The sequence below is a fragment of the Nannobrachium achirus genome, assembly GCF_963921795.1.
Source record: "Nannobrachium achirus genome assembly, chromosome: 24".
Lineage (NCBI taxonomy): Eukaryota > Metazoa > Chordata > Actinopteri > Myctophiformes > Myctophidae > Nannobrachium > Nannobrachium achirus.
Window position 1 is genome coordinate 34551831 of NC_137831.1, and position 14585 is coordinate 34566415.

At 40.5% G+C, this 14585-nt stretch overlaps 1 protein-coding gene across 1 annotated transcript in view; it reads left to right on the forward strand.

The window, feature by feature from the left end:
- Positions 1 to 791: 791 nt before the first annotated feature.
- The window catches only part of LOC308280245 (dipeptidyl peptidase 4-like), a gene marked incomplete at both ends in the record, with an annotated part of 32813 nt that continues 19019 nt past the window's right edge, over positions 792 to 14585 (forward strand). The window contains 6 exons of the mRNA XM_080720506.1: positions 792 to 872; positions 2926 to 3010; positions 11153 to 11251; positions 11742 to 11833; positions 13860 to 13934; positions 14036 to 14088. Coding sequence (XP_080576632.1) covers positions 792 to 872; positions 2926 to 3010; positions 11153 to 11251; positions 11742 to 11833; positions 13860 to 13934; positions 14036 to 14088 — 485 coding nt within the window. The remainder of the gene's footprint in view (positions 873 to 2925; positions 3011 to 11152; positions 11252 to 11741; positions 11834 to 13859; positions 13935 to 14035; positions 14089 to 14585) is intronic.

Genomic DNA, 14585 nt, shown 5'->3' on the forward strand with positions numbered 1-14585 from the left:
CCAGATAAGGGCATAAAAGGGACAAGGGACAAGGACTGACCAAGAGATCTCCATATATGGCCTTTAATGTATAAGTGAATACATTTTCCCCATTGACTTGAATGGGGAAAATTCAAACGCTAAGACAGAATTAATTTCCAAGTGACTTGCGTCACAGGCACAGCAACCACACTTGCCATTTCCAATTGCATCTTTCTAATTTGACTTTAATAATAATAATTAATTTACGTATTACTCCACTGCATTTCAAAGACAAATTGTGTGCTTTTGACTCTACCGCTTGTCCGGTCAGACCAACCGTAGCAAACTCAGAAAAAAAATGATTTATCTGGGATTCTACTCCCTGAATGTGATCTGCCAATAAACCCCACCCTTAATTTGAGACAAGGAGCACCTGGCTGATGCTGACCTACAGGTCTACCTGGTTACACAAATCTCTCAAAGGAACATTGTTCTGTGAGAATGAAATGAGTACATGTACTTAAGTTACTTCACACCACTGCCAGCTACCCTCTCCCTTTCTCTCTCTCGCCAAAATTCACAACACAATTAACCTGTCAAACCACTTCCAACCCGGTGGAAAACAACCGAGTCTCCTGGAGAAAGGACTGTGTAGTTATATCCCCACCGTGGAGATCTAAGAAACAAGTAACAACAGAATATAACACAAAGAGAATAGAACGCAAGGGGACTGCCGCAGAAGGATAAGATTGGCAGCCCACTTTGGGGAGAATAGCGACAGGGAAATACCACTGCTCTGACCTGCGCATCAAGCTGGGAACCACACACCGATGGAGGAAGTATTAATCCAGGAAGATGACGCCACAATCCTCAGACACATCAGAGCGTTCAACAACCTCACGGAAGAACAGGTACTGTAAGAGCAGAGCACTCTGGGAAATGATAGCTGACGACAAGAATATACTAATATAAAAAGCACACAAAGAGAAGACTCCCTCTATTGACCGTGTATTCAACACTAATGTAAGCAGCAGTGTTGGAAAGTAATGAGAGCAAAGTAATGTGAAAAGGTGATTTTATTACTTATTACAGTTACCCATATATGGAGACCCCTTGTACCCATATAGATCCATGTAATGTATATGGAGATATGCTGTGAGAGCCCAAACATGCTTACTCAGTTATTCGTTATGTGAAAGTCCTATGATGTTTATGACATCTGACATCATACCCTTTTATGCCCATACATGGAGATCCCTGTCTGTAGAACCAGCTGTTAGTGTGGTATGTGGCTGATGGGCATTCCCATATGAAGTCCTGTTAGATATGCGGGTGTAATATTGATGACATCAGGGAACTCTGTATATGGGCATAAAAGGGATTCTGTTAGTGTGACATCACAGTGAAGCCAGAGCGTGATGTCAGAGTGATAGCTTCCCTATTGTGCCAATAGGGAAGTTGTGCCAATAGGGAAGTTGTAGGCCAGGTCTTGGCTGGGGGCTACATATGCAACATTTTGGATATTTTCCAAAAATAGCAGATGTTTTTGAATAGACAGTATATATACATGTATAAAGTGGTTAAATAATTGTGAGGGGACCCCCTCAAAAGGACCCCTGGGTGTCCCGGGACCCCATTTTGAGAGCACCAAAAGGCTTCCCATCTGATTATTGCGCGCCAAAGAACAGTCTCTAGTGCTTTTTATTTTGAGCGTAGACGAACTTTACTCCTCTCTGTTTTTTTATGGTGCCACCTTTGAAACGGGAACCTGAGATAATGTTTAACAGAACACCAGAGGTGGCAGATACCGTGCACCACGCTACAGTGCAGGTCACTATACAAGTGTAAATGAAAGTGTGAGGTGAACGGAGTAACGCAACACTTCACGCCAGAGCACAACCATGGTTCGTATACGCGCCGTTTTTTGGAATCATCATTAATGCGTTTGAACTAGGGTCGGGCAAGTGACCGAAAAATATATATTTGATGTTTATTTTATTTTATTGAATAATCAAGAAGCAGGTTTGGTTTTTCGATTCAACATTGGAAAATTCGAAATTCTAAATCGATTACCCTCGATTACTCTTGATTAAACATATACCCCAATTAGCCAATATACTGTGCAAGTTTGCAGAGCAAATTACAAGGCAATGTGAGGTTGTTTCTTTCTTTTTTTTCTTCTTTTTTTTAAATAATCGTTATTAATCGATGAAAATGCTTCAAGATTAATAATGATATTGATTCAAATTCATATAACCCATCCCTGTCTACATTGACACAAATGTTGGGTTGGGAATGATCGCACATGCTCTTCCTCTCATGCGACCTTAACCCAGGGTTACCAAATTCTGGGTTCTGGGTACAAGGATTCACTGCGGGCCCCCCATGAATATTCTTCAACAGGGAACACATTATTACGCGTAATTTTGTGCTTAACTATTGAAAAATACAGTGCCGCGCTGTGAGCTTGTAGATTTGCTATGAATATTTCAAATCCTTATAGGTTTTTTGAAAAACCTATGTTTCTATGTCAGTGGTGCTCAAACTTTTTCATGTCAAGGACCCCCAAAATGTAGTATTTGGCCACGGACCCCCATCTCAAAATATTTAGTTCCAGGGACCCCCTCCCTGAAGCAAAATTTGATTTACAAATGTTGGCTTAAAAAAGACATATTCAAAGATTTGCACTTTTCTTTAAAAAAAATAGCAGATCTACAAGCACTGCGAGCTTGTAGATCTGCTATTTTTCAATAGCTAAAGTATAAAATAATTCCAGGACCCTCCACCTTGGGCCCTAGTAACTTTGTCCCACTCCCCCCCTTGTGACGCCCCTGCTTGTACATCTTCTATTTTTGAACTTTTTTTGGAAAGATCTTGAAAGTGTGAGAACCATTGATTTAGAAGGCATTCGTAGAATCGGCCTCAAGTCGGAATGTCTTAACGTTGGTCATTTGACTCCACCAGGTGCAGATGTCCAAGGTGATCCTCGGGTTGCTGGGGTTGACCGTGGTGATCGTGCTGATAGCCGTGCCCACGGCCATATTTCTGTGTGAGTCTTGGTCATCGAGGTCATAGTTATGTTGAAGAATGTGACCACTTTTTTGGCTCTTTTTGTTGTGTACACTTACTGCCATTTATGTACTGTATACTTTATTATTTTGTGATACTAGACAGACAGACAGACAGACAGACAGACAGACAGATCCTATAACATATTATACTAGTAAGACCCCTCAGGGCGACATGTGATGCGTCAATTCTTGGTGCGTAGAACCAGCCACACAGATATGGGCTGTCTTGGCCTTCTGTCTTGGCCATATATGGATTCTGTTAGTGTGGTATGTGGCCGATGTGGCCTCCATATATGGGCAGTCCCATATGAAGTCCTCCTGTTAGGTATGGGCTTAATATTGATGACATCAGGGAACTCCATATATGGGTAAATGGTGCATTAAAAAGGGATTCTGTTAGTGTTGAATCACTGTGAAGCCAGGGGGTGATGTTAGAGCTGCAAACCCATTCTGTTGAGAGTGGTTCCCTGACATCACAGTGACATCAAAGCATGATGTCAGAGCAACAAACCCATAGAACCCACAGTGTCAGGCGTGACAGACAGACAGACAGAGATACATATGGACAAGCTCACATACTATCTGCGACCTACGGTCGCAACGACAACACTGATGTTGTGTCATTGTACAAGCCTCTGTTAAGATACTGTATCTCCATATCTGGTCAGTGTGCAGTTTAAGTACCACAACTGGGTTTACAAGCAGAACCCAAACGCAGGATGACTAAATGTAGGCAATTTGAGAGGAAACTCAGGTTTATTGCTTTCGGAGTGCAGGCATAAACCTACATGGCTTCAGAAATCAGTATAAGGGGGTACTGCAATAAAATACGTTTCCACCCATTGATAAAATGGGTGGAAACGGGATGGCAATTCATTAACTTGATAGAAAAATGACCGCCGTGTGAATATGGTCTATTGAATTGAAATTTGCATTCTGTTAAAACTGCATTTCTTTTGTAGATATGACAGATTTAATTCCCAGGCCAGACGGTCTGGTCCTTGCTTTACAAGCACAGATGTATTTGTTGTTTTGAGATTACAGTGATACAAGAGTAGTTCTATAAAACAATAAACTTTTAAATTAGCCTACTAATAACTCGCCAGGGGTCTGATACCTGCACCACATTATATATCACTGTAATATGTTGTAAATATGGACTCGTAGTTGGTCTGTTTGATAATTATAGAGAATGTAGTATTTACCTCTGTTGACATACCTGCATCAGTGGCATGCAGGTATGTAATAAAATTGTAAATATTAATTAGAGATAATTCTAATTGAAGCAGTAACATTATTCTACTACCCTGGATTTGTACCCGATTTCCTGCTTCCACTGACATTTCTTACCATTGAGCTAATAGAGCCTGCCTGCTTGCTCAGGGGATAAAGGCCATGTCTCGCCTATTGACACAGGATCTGACACAAATTTTGACCTGATGTTCAAGATTCAATAATCTAACTGTCTCAATGGAAGTGTTCTCTTAGAGTTGCACCGTGACTTTTAATTTGTTGTAATATGCTGATGTTTACAAGGGCGAAGGACTGTGGGCTTTTATTTTGATGTTGTGTTCCAGTTTCCTCTCGAGCAAAGTAATCAACTCATTCAAGATCAGGTGTGTTAGGTGTGTGTTACCTGCCAACCCTCCTGGATTTGGAAGAAGTCTCCTGTTTTTTGACCATTTCTCTTGCACCAGCATTTCTCCTGTTTTTCTCTTGGATTGGGGGATTTTCACCCTTTTTGCATGGCAACCCGCTTCAGAGTCAACTGCACATGCTCACATCTTTTGGCACTCACTAATTTGGCACTCACAAATTCACAAATTCTGTTACTTCTGTGGTACAGTTTATTATGATAAACACCGTAGGCTTAGTACAAAATGTTTGTTGTACTGACTAATTAAACTGTAATTTTTCGGCGGGGGTGTGGGTTGTTTGGGGGGCGTGGTTTGGGGCCATGCCCCCCCCACCCCCCCCCCCCCCCCCACAGACACTGAAGTCATTGGATCAGGTGTTGAGGCAGAATGCACAGCAACATGGCAGGATTCCTCCAACTGTTCTGCTTATGTGTTGTTCTTTTCAAGAGCATCGTCAGTATGTACAGTATTGGATACTTCTTCTTTGTAGAGATTGTAGAGATGCCTTCATTGATGTGTGTGAATTAGCACATTTGTTGTTTGTTGCATCTCACACTGCAATACATCACACTTATAGTGCTTTTCATAGCAGGCCTACCAAAGTTGCTTTACGAAACAAAACAAAACAAAACTAAATTAACTTTATTTGGGAGAGAAAAAAGTTAGAAGGCAAAGACTAAAACAATAAGCTAAGACTAAAAAGCAGGGGAGATTTAATTAGATGTTTTTTTAGGGAGTCTTTGAACACGGCAAGTCGGCAAGGTGGGGGTGACTTTGAAAAATTGGATCTAAGAGTTGATTACGGCTAGTGTACGTATATATCTGTGTAGCTGTTGGGTTGCAATACCTTCCATAGGTATTCAATGTATCACAACGTTGTTCTGATTGTATTAAACAACACCAAACTCACTAATATTGCGGCTCTATGAAGCTTGAATAATCCACTTTCTGTCTGCAAAGTGTTTGTGTCAGAAAAATCCACCGACATGTTATGAGTTACTTTGTCAAGAAATTCAGTTCAGGTGATAATTTTCTGGAGATAAAGTGCTGGAGTTTGGAAGCGCTTGTGGGAAATCACTCAACGGTCCTGTGTAGGCTACCACCTGGTTCTAAATGTCAGATAGCCTAATGCAGGAGGCAGCGGGACATGGTGTTATAGAAGACGAGCGCTTCCAAAGTTCAACACTTATATCATGTCTGCTCAGATTTCTTGTCAGAAAGTAACTCATAACATGTCTATGGTGGATTTTTCACACTTTGCAGACAGAAACTGGATTATTCAAGCTTTCCATAGAGCTGCAATATTAGTGAGTTTGGTGTTTAATACAGAGAACAAAAAAAGACAAAAAAAATCCTATGGCAGGTATTGCAACCCTAGATTCATCAGATTAAAAGAAATCTAGTGTTGCATTTTGCGGCTAGATGTTGATAGATGTTGTCTGTGTAGGCATTGTTGAAGTTATATTAGGCTGTTGAAGTTATATATATTATTATCTGAATCTCAGTGGTGATTCTAGCTGTCAACATTCTTATTGCATTTATGTTTATGAAGCAAGAGTAGTACTATCTTATGTTTTTGTATTGTACTTTCCAGTGGTGTAAGTACATTTATTCAAACAACTTTTGTATACTTTTGAAAACGTGTTAAACGGGACATTCTGCATAATGAGAACTTTCTACCTTTGGCACTTGAAGTAGGCTACATTTTGATACTTTTGTACTTTTACTAAAGTCAATGTTTATTTACGAACTTTTTGGTACCACATTTCTATATTGCAGTATTGATACTTTTACTTAAAGGTGATACACCATGCATTTAAAAAGTATTTATGTCATATTGTTTATGTCCCAAAAACGTTTTTCAAAAGGTTTGAGGCTAAATTACCACTCCTGAATAGAGAGCTTCTCTCATTTTTGAATGGCTCTCAGAGCATTTCAGCTGCAGTACCACCTTTGGCCTGAACTGCGCCACCCCCTCCAAAATCCTTTTGAAAAAAAAAATGTTTTGAAAAAAACTTTTTTTTATTTTATTTTTTTATTTTGAAAAAATTATTTTTTATGATGACGTCACAATCGGCAGATGACGTCACAATCGGCAGCAAATCTGGATAGCCTGTTTTGAGAACCCGTGGGATACTTTTAACCTCCACCTTCCCAAAACCAGAGAAAGACACAACGGTCAGAAATGGGACTTTGTGAGGATAGAAGGTGCTAGTGGGACCCCAAAAAAAGGTTTTAAAATAGGAAAAGTGAAATTTCATGGTGTATCACCTTTAACACCACTGCATAAAACCCCCAGAAAGGCTTTTTATCTGACAGTTGAATCACTGTCCACTCAGCATACACAGTGGCATTGTAGCAAGCTGCCAGTTGCTTGGGAGCGTTGTTGACATGCAGCCCAGTGATCATTGAGGCGTCCACCTTATTTATGTCTATGGCTGGGACCCAAGACAAACAAGAGAAAAGCAAGATCCGCCATCTCTGCTTTACTCCCCGAATCTGTGTGAAATATGTGTCCGGCGCCTCTTTAGAACAGTGAATCTCAGCCGTGTCAACCCGCGACCCCCCCCCCCCCAGAAATATAAACATATTTGAACTGGGGACCCCCCAAAATGAACATATTTGACCTGGTGACCCCCCAAAATGATCATATTTGAACTGGGGACCCCCACTAAAACAATCATATTTGAACTAGGGTCCCCCCAACATGATAAGCACTTGGAATGGTCAGAGTTGAGGCTTTACATTTAGTTTGACTTGGTTCCACAGATATACATTGTGAAAATAGCCAATCTACAAGCTGACAATGCCTCACATTGGGAGGTGTTGAGCTTGTAGATCAGCTAGTTAAAAAAAATATATACAGACAACGTTTGACTAGTTTCTATAGTATAGTTTGACAGTTTAGGTTCTTAACCTGGGGGTACCCAGACTCCCCACATGATTTTGCGGGGGTCCCCAGATGAGTCAACTCATTTACTGCCATTTTGAATATGCTGTCTTTCAGGTTTTCCTGCCAGAAGTCTCCATAGACTTCCATGTAATTTATAGTGCACGGATCATGCACACCCATGCACAAATCATGCACCATGTGTGTGCATGTTTTTCACAGCTTTCAAACAAAGAAAAATCCGATTGGAAATCCGTTCAGGCATTCATGAGATATCAGCCATTATGTTATACATGTTATGTAAACAAAGATGGCTGCCCTGTTTGAAAGATGGGGTTGTATGAGGGTGAAACATGCAAAATCGCGATTGAAATCATGTTTACTAGATAGAATGGGGTCCAAAAATATTTTTTTTAATGCAAATTAGGTCCAAACTCGTCAAACTCGTCATAGGCAGAGTGGACCCATGAATATAACTCGTCATACTAGTCAGTAAATGGCAGTAAATTAGTTTAATTCCAGTGGGAGAAGTGAGTGATTGACTTTATTAGCAGTTTGCACAAAAAAAAGAAGAAAAAAAGCACAGTAAAGTACAGTTCAATACAAGGTCTGCTAAGAGGATTTTAAAACCAAAAAGCCTATGGTTTGTTTCGATTGGGGTCCTTTGCACTCAATACATAGAAACATTTAATGACAGACAAATATACAATACAATGCAAAACATCATACAAACAGTTAGGAAAAAGAAAAGCAAAACGAGAAAGATGCAATTGGAAATTGAAAGTTTGGTTACCTTGAGGCAAGTCACACTTGCAAATATCTCTGTATGTGTCAGTCCCTATACGAGCGGTGCTAAACATTCTGTCCTTGTCCCTTTTATGGCCGTATATGATGTCATCAATATTAAGCCCATATCTTTGAAATGCAGCCACCTGTACATAGGTGGATATGGAGTGCACAACCCCCCTGGCATTTCAGAGCATTTAGGGGAAAAAAGTAAGTCTCTAGCCCATTCCTGTCAAGAGTTATGATTTTTTTAAAGAATTAACCAACTAATGCTCACTGGAATCTAGGTTTCTCCGACCTCACACAGAGACCAGCTGGCGACAATTGAGTTGATTGATTGGAATGTTAAGTGATCAGCTTGCAATAGCCTCTCTCTCTCTGAAGATAGCATTTCTGAATTAATAATTAAAAGGGGGTTTAAAATGTAAAAGATATCTATTTTTTTAAGTATTATTATTCACTGATATTCCCTTATTGTTCATTACTTAAAATAAAATAAAATTAAAATAATTATTGTCCTGCATCAAACAAAATGTGTTGTAGCCATTTGCACAACGTGATGCGTTGTTGTTAGCTTGTGGCGCGGCTAGCGCCGCACGGCTATTTTCGAGAGCTATTGTGTGTACACACACACACACACACACACACACACACACACACACACACACACACACACACACACACACACACACACACACACAGGCTAAACACACAGAGTGTATGAGCCACTCTGGTGAGACAGCAGGACATATGGCTGCTAAAAGGGCTCAGAGCTGCTGAGGAGAAGATCGCTGGACCCTCGTTCTAAGCTTGCTCCGGTGTCCCGGTCAGGTGCTCCAGTCAGGTTTAGGGGAAGAGACAGCAGGGTATGGCCGACAAAACCGTCTCAGGGACGGGGAGAAGCATGTTGGACCCTCGTAACTAATCTCTGACACCTTTTTTGAAGAAGACTTGTATTTTTTACCGGTAAAACCACTGATTTTATAGCGAATGCTGTATAATTTTTACCCCTAGAACTGAGTTTTAAAGTTGGTTTAGAAAGTCGGAAACACACCTCGGACAGCTTTTGTTGGGGCAGTTTCAAAAGATAATGATATGGATACTCGACTCCGCCCCTCCCCCCATATTAGCCCAATCAAATTAAGGTATTGCCGTTACTGTACAGAAAGTACTACTTTCAGTACAGTAATTACAATAAATTAATTTGATTGGGTAATTTAACATGGGGGTACATGACATCGTTAAAAAAAATTGGCTAATTTGATAGCCATAATTAGCTGTTTTGGCCGTGTCACGCCCACTTTAATAATGAACACAATTTGTAAAATGATGCACTGCTATTACTGCTCATACCGCACATTATTGTACTTGTGTTTTATTTGGTACACTAACGTGGTCGTGGACTGTGTGATAAGTTGACATGATGTTGACATGTTGCTGCACAAGCTGCCCTCCCAGGGCAAAGGTGAAACTCCACCTATGCACCTGTAAGTGCTCCTTTAGAGCGGTTTTGGAGGAGAGTAGGGATTTACACTCCTTTAGGACTGTTGGTAGGGCATTCCACATCTTTGTGGCATGACAGGAAACAAACGTAAACCCTTGTTTGAGCCAAACGTAATTAGTGGAGCTGCCTCTGGTGTTTTGATTGTGGACGTCATTGGCATTTGTGAAGTAGTTTGAAAGGTGTGTTTGTGGTGTCGCGTATATTGTAGACCAGGCCCATCGGAATTCGCTGTACTCTGTCCTCTACCCTGAGCCATCCGACCTTGTCAAAATGAGCATGGGCAAAATGAGTTTTGGTGTAAGGCCAAGCAGTAGCCTGCCCAGTTTGTTTTGGGACGGCTGGAGCCTTCTTTGTAAGACCTTTGTGGTGCTATCATCCATGTAGTAACATTGGATGAGTGCTCCTGTAAGGGTCCTCAGGTGAACGTGAACACCGTCACATGCTTCTGATCCAGCCCCCATATAGTCACGGAACTAAATGGTGGACCCATTCCTCTGAACAATCTAAAATGCCACGGAGAGACAAATCAGGCAAAAATTCACTCAAAATGGACAGAATGAGAGATTGTTATAACTTATTTTATTAGATTGTGGCATCACACACCGGTACACACAGGGGTGTCACACCGCATTCTGGGCCCTGGGTACAAGGGTTCACTGCGGGCCCCCCATGAATATTCTTTGTAGGGGGACTGAGAACGCTTTATAAATGGCAGATCTACAAGCTCACAGTGCGGCACCGTGCCGCACTGCGACCTTGTAGATCTGCCATTTTTGAAATATTGTGAAACTTTGTGCAAGTCTTTGAATATTTTAAATCCTTCCAAGTTTTTTTTTTTAAACCTATGTAAAGATTTGCACACATTTTCACCACTTTTCAAAAATAGCAGATCTACAAGTCGCAGCGTGGCACTCAGTGCCATGCTGTGAGCGTGTATATCTGCTATTTTTCAATAGCTAAAGTAAGCCCCTCCACCTTTGGCCCTAGTAACTCAGTCCCACTTTCCTCCCCTTGTGTCGCCCCTGGGTGCATAGATCCAAATAATGCTTCAGAATAAAAAAGAAAAATAAGCAAAGTTCAAACGTTATACGATAGAAGATATTACATGATACTGCAAAACGAAACAAGGTATTACAATAGGTATTACAATAAAACAATACCTATCATTACAACCTTTTCAACTCAAACACCCTTCTCTTGTGGTGATCTTTACAATTATGATCGTGCCGTGTGTGACATGATACAGTGCCTGTGTCTTAACCGGGTCAATTTGAAACCTCCTTTGCCGCCGTTTGTGTTTCAGCGGACAAGGATGGCTCCAAGTCCAAGAGGAAGTTCACCCTGGAGGACGTCTTCAACAGCTCCTACAGCCCTCGCTCCTACAGCATGCAATGGATCTCAGGTGACACACTCGCACTCGCAGTCCGGATCGTCACCGCATTTGCCAATAAATAGCTTACGTGTCGCGTTGCGATGCGTTGCTTGTAGATCTGGCTATTATAGTGAAAATAATACTGTATTTCCAGGTCTGTTTGACCAATTATAGAGGGTTTAAATGGTACAGGATAGCTCTGCAAGTAAAAGGGGAATTGATCCCAGTGCATGACGGTTATTGTGAGTGTTTTTTTATGACGATAAACGATAACGATTATCGTCCCATCCCTAATTTTCACCCACAGCCACTGCACAGTAAAGGTCCTCAAATGGACCTGCACAGGTCCATTTGGTTCCACTTGTGGGGGTCCTTGATTTTTTTTTAGAACCAATGTACTAGGCCAGGTCTTGGCTGTAGCTAAATGACTGTAGCTAAAACATTACATCTTGAGTAATGAAGCGTGTTTCCTCACTCAGCTTGTCTAACACTAAATGTTACACATTCTTCTTCCCTGTAGACACTGAATATCTAACCAAGTCCAACGGCTCAGTCCTTCTTCACAACGTGTTCTTAAACATCTCTACGGAATTTCTGAGCAGCGCAACGTTCGTAAGTGATTTAGCTTGAGTGTATCCTTTGTGCATGCATATGTAATCTTACTTCATACATTGTGTCCATGTAGGTTAAAGGTGGTGTCAGTGACATGTTTTGGTTAAAACAGAAGGTTTTGGTTAAAGAGCTATATTCAGATAGTAATCATTTATTTAAACCTTAGACTAGAGTGTTCAGTAACAGGGGCCTCACGGTCTCCATCTCTTTAGTTAGACCCTCCAGAAAAATGCGATTATGCGATTTCCCGCATAATCAGCCAAATTCAAAAAGGCAGCATAATCACATATTTCCGCCCGCATATTTGGGAACTACATGCATATTTCACCATATAAAATCACATAAACCCCCTCATATTTCACAACTTTCTGCAAATTTTGCATGTCACATTGTCACATATTCCGCAATTTCACCACATAAAATCACATAAAACCCTGCATATTTCATCGCAAAATCAAGGATTTTTGCCAGCATAATCAAAGATTTTAGTCTGCATAATCAAGGATTTTTGCCCGCGTTTTTCTGGAGGGTCTGTTTAGTACTATAACAGAGAGGTCCTCTGTTACTAGTGGAAAACTAATGTTGGGTGTTGTCATCGAATGTTGGGTGTTGTCACGAGGGGCAGTGCAAAATATCTGTGCAATACCGAGTGTAATATATGTTTAATATTAAGTTGATAATTGAATGATTTAATGTACCTTAGCAGTTATAGTTGCTGTTCTGTCTCCAATATGTTTGGGCTGGACCAAGTCAGGATGGTAGAAGGTGGTAACTTGTGAGGTGCTTTTGTGATTGCTAGTCATGTTGTAGTGTGAAGAAGGAATCATTATATATCTTATGTAGTTCATGGATACCTTTAATACTTGAATGGGTTACGGTTTATTTATATGTATTGATTGAAGAGGAGTGCAAGCAGTCTCTTCCTAGCAGATGTGCCTTCTCTCCAGTGGTGGAAAAAGTACTCACATTGTCTACTTAAAGGAGTAGTTCACTCTTCATACAATAGGTCCTCACTAATGTTCATGATAAAATATCACAATTTCTTTCTACTCAGTCCAAGTCTCCTAGGAGAGCTGTGGGAAGTTCAGAATCCATCGTCTTGTGACATCATCATTTTCCCCCCAAAAAAATGTAATCAATATTTTTGAAAAAAAAAAAATAGATTTTTATTATCGCGAGAACAATGGCTTCCACTTTAAAATTGCAACTTTTCAGGAATAGAAAGCCTGCAGTTTCTATAAGATGGATTGGCAATCGATGATGTCACAAGACGATGGGTTTCTGACCTGCCCACAGCCATCCTCTGAGAAAAAAGAAAAAAAAAGAAAAAAAGAAAAAGCTATTTTTGAGTGAGGACCAATTATACGAACATAGGTTGAAAAGTGGTGGAGTGCCCCTTTAAGTAAAAGTATCAATACTGCATTGTAGAAGTACTGTTACAAGTAGAAGTCCAGAATTCTAAATTTACTTAAAGTCCTAAAAGAGTACAAAATGTTTGAAAATAGCAGATCTACAAGCTCACAACGTGCCACGATGCGACGCGTTGTGAGCTTGTAGATCAGCTATTTTCAAATAGCCAAGGTATCCACCTGTTTCCGCAAGACTCTACTGTAGCATTATCTGCGGGACACTTCCGGTTAACAGCAGACATACAAGCTCACGTCGCGTCGCAGATGCAACCGCTGTGAGCTTGTAGATCACACTCGGCTGCGACGCCGGAAATGCCGCTCGCCTTCTACGCAATGCACGATGGGATGTTGGAAAGTTGTGGATAAAATAGGGCTAAAGTGGTTTATGTATGTTTTAACATATTATAATTTATATCAGCAAAGTAACTAGTAACTATAGTTTTCAAATAAATGTAGTGGAGTAAAAGTACAACATTTGGATCCCAGATGTAGTGGAGTAGAGGTAAAATTATTGGAATTTGGAAATACTCAAGTAAAGTACAAATACCTCAAAACTGAGGTATTTGTACAGTACTTAAGTAATTCGTTATTTTACACCACTGCTTCTCTCCACACAGGACCGAGTGGACGCCTATGATTACCAACTGTCAGCAGATCTTAAATACGTTGCCTTCATGAGTAATTACTCAAAAGTATGTAACGCTTTTAATGATTCATACTAGAAAAATGAAATAAAAAACCCTAATAAAATTCCAGTAAGTTCCTCATTCCCTGTTGATGTTTGTCCCGTTAGGTGTGGAGGCATTCGTTCACCGCATCGTACCACATTTATGACATGGAGACAGGGTACGTATCATAACCTCACACCTCGGAAGGCATTTTAATTAGGGATGCGGTATCGGTACTCGCAGTATCGGTACTCGCCCCGATACCGGCCTATTTTGCTGTACTCGTACTCGTCCGATATTGCTCACAGCAGCGCCAGATACCATTTTGTTTCATAAATATGTTGGTAACAACATATCAAAAGTCCTAAGACACAGTTTTGTGTGTGTTAGTTCAACTAATGAACAGTGTTTTCACCTTCTCTCACTCTAGGCATGACAACATAATTATTTAACACATTTTATTTTGGAGCGCCACACACTATTTAAGCACTTGTACAGAAACGTAACTTACAGTATCGGTATTCGGTATCGGCAAGTACTCAAATTAAGTACTCGTACTTGTACTTGGTCAACAAAAAAGTGGTATCGGGACATCCCTAATTTTAATGCTTTCTGCTTTCATATTTTATTAATTAATGCCCGTTTTTTAGCTTGTAGATCAGCTATGTTGGAATT